This window comes from Tursiops truncatus, chromosome 7 (genome assembly GCF_011762595.2).
Source record: "Tursiops truncatus isolate mTurTru1 chromosome 7, mTurTru1.mat.Y, whole genome shotgun sequence".
NCBI lineage: Eukaryota > Metazoa > Chordata > Mammalia > Artiodactyla > Delphinidae > Tursiops > Tursiops truncatus.
The window spans coordinates 5,100,510-5,109,833 of NC_047040.1; the positions used below are offsets into that span (position 1 = coordinate 5,100,510).

At 56.1% G+C, this 9,324-nt stretch overlaps 1 protein-coding gene across 4 annotated transcripts in view; it reads right to left on the minus strand.

Annotated features, from left to right (window-relative positions):
* AGAP1 (ArfGAP with GTPase domain, ankyrin repeat and PH domain 1) overlaps positions 1-9,111 on the minus strand; it is a 555,489-nt gene extending 546,378 nt beyond the window's left edge. For 2 of the 4 annotated variants that reach the window (XM_033859484.2, XM_033859483.2), the window contains exon 1: positions 8,320-9,109. In XM_033859484.2, coding sequence (XP_033715375.1) covers positions 8,320-8,482 — 163 coding nt within the window. In that variant the 5' untranslated portion in view covers positions 8,483-9,109. Of the gene's footprint in view, positions 1-8,319 lie in introns of all 4 variants that reach the window. The other 2 variants (XM_033859482.2, XM_033859485.2) reach the window with 2 other exon arrangements.
* Between the last annotated feature and the right edge of the window lie 213 nt (positions 9,112-9,324).

A 9,324-nucleotide genomic window follows, 5' to 3' on the forward strand; every position in this document is an offset into this window, starting at 1 on the left:
GGCAGCCACCATCCTGAGTGTCTGCAATGAACCTTGAACAGCAAGGAAAGGTCTCCAGACAGAGGCCACCAACGGAGCGGGTTCCGGAGCAGCTGCGCTGACCTGCGAGAAGGGCTAACAGGACGCAGCGCTCGGCTCCCCGGCGTGCAGCCCCCAGCAGGAACGGGGACACGTGGGCACCAAAGGCACGGCAGCCCTATTCCCAGCAGCCCCGAACATGAAACCACCCAGATGCCCATCGTCGGGAGAACAGGTAAGTAAGCGGAGGCAACCACCTCCAACCACATGCAATACAGGTGAGTCTCGCCCTGCGCTACGGCCAACTCAGGTTTTTTGATCTGGAGGCTGGATGTACCCACGTGGTCAGTTTGTGAAAACGCCCTCCCTGACGACCTGGGCATCCTTCTGGATCTATGTTTTATGCCAAAAAAAAAAAAAAAAAAGAGCTCAAAACAACTAGGGCGTTTGAAGTGGTCTCAATCCCTCCAATCCCAAACTCCTAATAGTAACACACGGAAAAATCAGAGATCCAGGCTTGATCGTCGAAGCGAAAACTGAAACAACTGTTTGTCTGTCTGAAATCAGGTTCACCAGCCTGACCTGACAGGAGCGGTGCCGGGACAGGAGAAGACTGCGTCACTGCTCCCAGCAGCACCCAGATCTTTGGAAACCACAGCAGAGGGTAGGCAGGCAGGCCCACGGAAGTCCCCTCCCTGGAAAATACGCCGGTTCTCCCCTCTCAGACAAGGTCAACTGGAAACACAAACAGAAGGCTCTCAGGGCAACCCGCTCTCTCCGAATTCACTTCTATTTCATTACAAAAGGGAGCCAGTAGCTACCACATCTGTGAGACCAAATCTTGCTGACGGCCACCATCTGCCCTGACACAGAGAATGTGAAGGAATAAAAACTCTTTCAGGAAACTAAGGTGGGTCTTGTTTTGTTGTAGGTCCTCACGAAAAATTCTTTTTCTGTCGTATGCTCAGTACTGCTGGTAGACTATGTCCATATCACCTAAAACTCACCGAATGAAAACTAAATTCACAGCCTGAAGATACTGTTCCCCCTTTAAGACTATCATCTGAGGATCCAGTAACAGTAGCTTTGTGTGCTAAGCTGGAAAGGGACATGGTTCTCTCTGCAAGAGCCTGCTGGATGTTGACATTTCTAAGACCAAACATAAATCGTTTGTGAACATGGCCGGTAATTATTTGGAATTCTTCTCCCAGAACCATGAAAAGTGTTTCCCATCCTTTAAAAAAAAAAAAAGCAGCTTCTAACCAGGATGCTAATGACGACCAGACGGCATAGGCAGTTTTTGAAGATCACACAGTCGCTTGTGTAGAAACACTGCACAAATACTCCCAACACTGCAGCCCAAAAAAAGACAGTCCGCACCAAACAGCGGGAGAAGTGTGAAGTCTGCAAAGGAGCCCTGGTTAAACAGAAACACCAGTCTGTTCGCAGAGAGCTCAGGGCGGCCACCTGTTCAGGGCCGGTGGCGAGTTCTGATTAGCAGTGGGAGAAACAGTATCAGAGCGATGACAGCCCCCGCTCGGGCCCTGGGCCCAATCCTCCAGCCTATATTTAGTCTGCTCCTTGTGGAAATGTCCCAACCTCGCACACAGACAAGCTCTCTGGCTGGCTGCTCAAAGGGTCCAGTAACAAATCTCTTCTGCTGGGGCAGGTACCTTCTCTCCTTCCCTCCCTGGCCGCCACATGCAACCAAGGCAGCCCCTCCCGCCGGGTCAGTCGTGAGCAGAGAGCACAGGGAGGTGAAGGGATGGGGCCCACCGCGACGCCAGCCCTGCCCCGGGATGGGTCATCACCACGACCCGCTGTGCAGGCTTCCACACCACAAGATGGGAGCCAACGGGACTCAGCCTCAGAGCCCCGCGGCTCCGGGAAGGACGGGGCTCAGGGCAGCACACACCGGGCCTGGTGCTCAGAACCTGAGGAAAATCACAGATGCTGCAGAGATTAGAGATGAACATCTGCAGAGTTCATTTTCCTTCTCGGAGAAAGGTACTTAACAAAGGGTAGGAATTATGTGGCTAAGCACAGATCAGAACCCCCAACCCTGGATTTTAAAAATAACTAAGCCTGATCCGCTTTGCCAAACTCAATCACTTGGGCGAAGGCCTCAAAGAATCTGGAGTGTTGGGCCGGGGGGAGGGGTGGGGGACACGGGTTTGCTGGAACGTGGAGAAACAAGAGACAGGAACAAATCGGTAGTTCAAACAAGCCAGAGCTAGACGCACCAACTGTAAACACCTGCAGGGTACACAGGAAAAAAGGATGCAAAATAAGAGATTTTAGTCTGAACAAAATAAAAAGTCAGTTTGAGACCAAAAAAAACCACCACCAACAACAACAGAGGGGGTAGTAACAGGGCTCCAGGTTCCGCTGTGAAGGTTCCTGCAGCTGCCAGGGCTGCTTCTCCCTCCTGAGTCACTTCCACCAGGCTCCCCACACAGCCCTCTCAAGCTGCTCATAACATACAGCTCTCCTGTTCAGAAACGCTTTTAGCTGCACAACAAAAACAAAACGTATCACCTGCCAAATTATCGTAACAAGTGAATACGGAAGAACCCCACTTAAACACACAGGAGACTACCTATGGATCAACAACCGACCTCAGAGACACAGGAAGGGAAGCCCACAGAACCCAGGACCGGGATTTACAGTCTCCCTCCCTAAGGGATGCCCTTGGCAATGTCCACCACCCACCAGCCACGCTCCTCGCAGGGCACTCAGCATCAGCACCGTGGAAGCAGAGTGAACCTGGACTTGAACCCATTCGAACCTGGGCTTCAGGGCCTCCTCCACTGTGTTTAAGCTGTGTCACCAGAAGCAACGCCCTGGGCTGTTGGCCCCCGCCTGTCACCCACAGGGAAGGACAAGAGGACGCCCCCTCGCTGACTGAAAGCAGTGCGCAGAGCCCTGGCCCAGGGAAGATGCCCGGTCCGCCACCGAGCTCCGCCCCCCCCCCCCCCCCCCCCCCCCCGCCCAGCCATGCTTCTCAAAGTGCCTTCCCTAGACTGACAACACCAGCATCCTCTGGAAACTTGTCGAAAGCACATTCTCAGGCCTGCTCCAAACCTACGGAACGAGAAACTCTGGGGGCAGGGCCAGCAACCTGTCTTCCCAAGCCCTCCATGTGATTCGAATGCGCGCTCAACTTCGAGGACCAAGGCTCTCTACGTTCCACTGAGGATGCTACATTACGTCAGCCACCCAGCCTGTCACTCATCCATCCCTACCAATGGTATCGATTCTGGGTCTGAAATTCACTTCCACCCAGGAGGAAGAAACACCACCCTTTTGCCGAGAGCCAGGTTGAAAAAGTTGCCAGGATTAAGCAAGCACGTCTTTTTCTTCCCCTACATGCACTAGAGAAAACTTCATTTCCACCCAAACACACACGGCATTTAGTTGCCACCCGGGCTAATCCACCAGACCCCAAAACACCCCGGCCCTGACACCTGTGCTCTGGTGACAACTAGCAAAACACCGTCACTTCTGCTAGAGGCTCAACATTGTTCAGATCACCAGCAAGAAGCAAGAGGACCCAAACGCCAGAGAAAACACAAGCCCTCCGCCCCCCCCCGCCCCGCCGACAAGTCACCCGCTCAACAAACAATTCCCGGGCGTCCTCCAAGGGCCAGACACGACGCTCTGCATCACCGCGGAGATGGAACACAAGCACGACCTGATTTTCCTCAGAGGGCCCCCAGTCCCTGCTGGGAGCTGGGGCCTGGGACAGACAGGGAAGATGCGGACTTCAGCCAGGCTGAAGGGACGCCCAGAATCCGGAAGGGTCGGAGACCGTGAAGGTATGAAATTTAACCTGGAAGTGACGGACCGCCACCCGAGAATTACCTTGAAGGAGGAGACTGTGACACTCATATCAATAACGAAAAGGCCCCATATTTACAACTTGTATTAAGCCTGCAAGATTACGAACATAGTCAAGCGTGTCCAGGAAGGGTTATGCTCATTCACGGCAGGAAGAAGGGATTTGTTCCTTAAACACACACACCTGCCCCAACCAGATGAAATCAATTCTTCTAGGCAAACAAACTCTTACAGAAGTTTTGCCGAGGTAAGCCACCACGCAGAGAACGTAAGACTTTCCGTTAGTGGCGGCGTCCGCAACCCCTTCCTGTCTTGGGTAAAGGGGACACGTGCTTGGGGTGGTTTGTACGTTCAGGCTGTGGGAACTATGAATAACCAGGAGCTTCGTTCCTAGCTCAGAAACGGCTAGACAGCCAGCGATGAGGCTGACCAGCCCAGCCCATCTCTTTCCAGCAAGTTCCCTACCCTTTCTGGGCCTCCAAGGTGGCATCTGTGTCACTGGATCATCACAAGATGGACTGAGATGATGGAGGTCAAGCACTGGGCACTCTGCTGCCCACAGGTGCTCAACAGAGCTGCTGCACCGTGGGATGAAAGGCGCCCCCTGCCCCATCTTCCCAGGTTCCCCAAATGCTGGGGCTCAGCCCTTCAATGCCCCTGTGTAAGTGCCCTGGCCAGGGGTGGCAGGCAGAGTTCTCTTGCCGAGGACTGGGCCACTGTGACCTCTCCAAGCCCTCCCAGGAAGCCACGCAAACCACCGGCGGGGCCAGTGGGGAACTCGGTTCCCCCCTCCCCGAGCAGCTGCTTGGTGAGTGTGGAGGCATGAATGCTGGTTAGGGGCTCGACCACGGCCCGGCGTATCATTTGCATCACGGTTCTGCGGCAGGCAAGCTGAATTACAAGGTGCAATGGCTAACAGAGGCTTTACCCGTACTAGAAGAACAAGCTTCATTTAACAAGAAAGACAGCTGACTCATTCACCTCAACTCCATCAACCCCAGGTGGGCTTTTTAAAGGAGAACTGGAGGGGGGACCCTAGGCGAGATGCTTGCTCATCCAGGAGGCAGGCTGGTTCCCGTTCATTTCCAGGCACGGAGAACATCCAGGGTGCTGGCCACACCCCCGGGGGACAGCCCAGAAATCTGACCAGGTCAATCTGAAAACAACAGGCAATGCTTCCTTAAACTCCAGGGATTGGAGGGAAAAAATAAACCTCTCAAAGTCCGAAGTAAAGATTTGAAAAAACACTTATCTTTTTTCTTTTTTCTTTTTTTTTTTGGCAAGGTGATGTTTTAAAACAGGACTGAGAACTAAATCACATTCCCCATGCCTTCAAACAGGGTCACAGACCCATTCAGATTTGGGGATCTTGGTGAGCTCTTTCGACTAAAATATATACAGTTCAGCCCATTATTAAGAGATTTTCCAGTCCAGACCCTCTTAGAATCACTTTGAAATAAGCATTAGCTGAAACATCCTCCCCTTTGACAAGCTCGCTCCTCACTGCAACAGCCAACGATTCCTGAAAGACTCGGGAAAACGGGGAAATTGTACGTAAATTATGGCACAAATGCTGGAACCTCACACCGATGTGATACATCGTATCTCTGAAATTGCTTCCTAACGTTGAAAAGTGCTCACTTTATGCTAATCAGGTAGTTTTGTAAGTATGACTCCAACTTTGCTTAGGTCCACACAGAGGCAGGAAAAATGCCTAGCTGCATCTCCTCTAAAATGCAGGCAATTTTCTGTTTGTTGAGACGAGCGATGTTTAAACCATTTGTTATGACGTGCATATACTTTCCTGATTGGAAACGGTCTTATATTTTAAAATTCAGAGAGGTTTACGTTTTGCTACTGTACCATCCTCACCTGCAAGGTTCACAGGCAGGGGCAGATCTGCGTGCGTTTCTTAGAGGTACTGTGATCCTCTGAGCGCACACTCAGTTACAGCGCGGAGTTAAATGCGTCTGCAGTCTCCGTACCCCACGGCAATGCTCTCCTGCTCGGTGTGAGTGAAGAACCCATATCCTACACAGTTGCACAAAACTGTTTCTTGCATGCTTCTCTCCTCACAGGAAAAATGTCATCCTGCCACAGCTGAGCAATCTTCTCAATTTCCAAAATATCAATGATGTAGATATAAATCACAACCGTATCTTAAAATTGGTAGTGAGAACATTTCATTATAACAAATGAACTTATATTTCATTAGGAGGGGCAGTGGAAGGTGCTTTGGGGGGCTGCAGACCTAGGTTCAAAGGATCCTTTGGTTCAGACCCGACTTTAACCTCAGTCAAACGTTCAGGAGGTCATTATCCTTCCCCGAATGAAGCCGGCCCACATTCTCTCACAGGGTTGGTACAGCTCCACATCGAGCTTATGAATGCAAGAGCATGCTTGCTAAAGTTCTATACAAGTAAAAAGTGGTATAGTTGTTAATAATAATGCAAAGAACAGAATCATATTTGAATGGTTCTTAAGCCTCATTAAATTAACCACAGCCCTGACACAATATAAACATTCCTTTTTCTAACAAAAAAATAATAGCATTGCCAAAGTCCCACGCAGGATTCATCACTGATTCTGCGTCTTATTAATGATAACAAGGTTTCCAGCCAAGAAGGGGCCCAAAGTCTGACATAGTACAGGTAGACAGCAAGCTACCAGAAACCACCATCTAGGAACCACACAATGTTTTGGTTTTTTTAGAAAAGAAGGAAAAGAAAAGAAAAATGAAACCACATCCTCTTGCTAGAAAGTCAAAATGCTTTGCGAGGGGTGCCCGAGACCCCAGAACTGGGCTTCGCGATGGGAAATGAAAACGAGGCAGCATGACTCACACTCAGCTAGAGGTCTCTGCACAGAGACTAGGCGCTCTCAGCCAGGTGCTTTCAGTGCTAGTCACCAGCTTTCAAAGTGTTTCATCAGACTCCTGTGGATGCTGCCAGAGAGCTGCGCAGAGACAGCGGAAACAGGCACAGGAGCCCTTCACTTGGGTGGCCGCGGAGCCAGAGCCCCGGCTCTGGAGGAACGTTTCTGCAACCTCACCCAGCATCAGCAGCCGTGTGCCGGCCCCGCGGCCTCCCGGAAGTCTTGTCAGAGCCACACTGCAGCCTCTGCCTCTCCAGGAACCTGGAAGCATCTTAAACTGCCAACAGGGCGGCCAGGTGCTCTGAGAGCCAGGCTGGAGCATAAGGCTGGAGCACTGTTCAGATCCTCCCCGGAATTAGCAAGTCCCCTATGGATACAGGCAGCCAATCAGCAGCCTGGCTGGGATGCTGTTCAAGTCCATAGGGCTGCCAAATGCCAAGAGGATCAGCCCCACCACATCCACCTTCTCCACCTAACTGGTCAAGCGTCAAACCAAGACACTCTGGGGTGAGCAGTTCAGGCAGCACGGCGCCGCAGCAACGCTCTCCTGAGGCCAGTGCCCCCTCACCTGCAGACGGAGGGGAGCTGGGCGATGCCTGCGGCTGGGCTCCCGACACACTCCTGCCAGGCCTTAGAACCTTCTCAGTGTTCCTCAACTGTGGCCAGAGTGGTTTTTGGTTAGGACAGTTCTATATTATGGACAACCCACCCTTCAGTTCTTTTACCATCATTGACCAATGGCAGTGAGAAGGGAAGCAAGGGAACAAACCGGAAACCGAATAGCAGAGACATAAGAGCCATGGCAAACCCGAGAAAACACAGGCCCAGGAGAGGCAGAACTCGCCTGAACGGCTCCGGAGGATCACTGCCTCGCCTGACTCGCAGGAAGGGTGGGTGGCCTCCCAGTGCCAGGTGTGTGAAAGTGAGACCCCCCAGGGAGGGTTCTTCTGATGTGACCCAGGACTTTTGATAGAAAACACGCCATAGAGGAAGCCAGCTTCTGCACAGGGGCAGGTAGACCAGCATCGGGACACGATGCAGCCTGCAGCGGGGGCTGGCTCTCCGCTCCGGCTAAGGTCAGCTCTCTCCACTGTGCCCCCGAAATGGCCAAAGACACCAAAGGGGTTGGCCCTGCCCGCCTCAGCACGTCAGCCAGAGCCTCGCCCCCAGAAGCAACACTTCTCAAAAGACCTCTTCAACGTCCAGCAAGACGCTCGGCCCCAGCCTGGTAACCTGTCGCGGTCCGGTGGCGCCAACTCCTCCGGCTGCCCCAGGGCTTGGGCTGGGTCACTCGGGTGGCCCAGGACGCGGCCACACGGAGCCACTTTCTCACCGGAGACTCTACTGCCCATTAGCACATTATCGCCGGCGATCCATCTTCGCTGGCAGAGCTGGCGGCGCGCTCGCCCAGCCCTCGGCCTCCCCCTCCGCTCTCGCCCGGCCTTGCGGGGTGAGACGCACCGCAGTGCCCACTCGGCGGGGCAGCCGCGTGCCACGGCCCGGCGCGTGTGTACACACGCACGCACACACACGCGCGCGCCCGCTCCCCCGCGCCTTCCAGAAGCCCCGCGGAGGCCCGGCCCTCACCTTCGATGGCGATGACGTGCTCCCGGATCTGGTTCTGCAGCACCGGCTCCTCCACGCGCTCCAGCAGCTCGTAGATGGAGTAGATGTTGGGGTGGACCGACTCGAAGCGCTGGATCTCGGCCCGGATGGCAGCCGAGTTGGCCAGCTGCTGCTGGTAGTTCATGGTGCAGGCACCGCGCCCGGAGCCGCGCGCCCCCCGCCGCCGCCGCCGCCCCGCGCCCCGGGGCCCGCGGGCCGCCGAGCCCGGGGCGCCGCAGCCCCCGGGGAGCCGGGCCCGCCGGCGGCGGGCGGAGGAGGCGCGAGAAGAAAGGAGCGGGCGGAGCAGGCGCGGGGCCGGCCCGCCGACTCAGTTCATGGCCGGGACGCGCGGCCGGCGGGCGGGCTGGCGAGCGAGCGGGCCCCGGCGCCCCGGGTCAGCGGGCCCCCATGGAGCGCCGCGGCGGGCGCGGCCGGCCCCGGAGGAGGCTCGCTCGGGCGCCTTCCTGCGCCGCAGCCGCCTTCCACCCCTAGGCGCTGCCCCGCCGAGCAGCCATTAAAGCCCAGGCAGCCGCCGCGCTCTGAGCGCCGGGGCCGAGGGCCGGCCCCCGGGCAGCGGCCGCGCCGCTCGGGGCGCCCGGCCGCGGCGTGGGTCCGCGCGCTGCGTGCTGCGCCGCCCGGCGCGCCGGGGCCCCTGCGCCGAGCCCGCCGTGCGCCGCCCGCCGAGCCGGGACCGAGCCGCAGGCGCCTTGCAAGCCCCGGAGCCCGCGCCGAGCGCCACTCGCCGCCTGCCCGGCCGGCCCCCTCCCTGGCACGCAGGGCTCCGGCCCACGTCGGCCCCGCCTCCGCCTGCGCCCCGCCCGCCCGCGCGCTTGCCGCTCGCCGCTCGCGGCCCGCCGCCCGCCGCCGCTGCTTCCTCCCCGGCGCTTCCCAGCGCGCCGGATCCCGGGGAATTGCGCCAGGCTCCGCCCTGCGCCTGCCCCTAGGCTTCCTGGGACTTGTAGTCCGCGCCGCGCCGCGTCGGCGCCC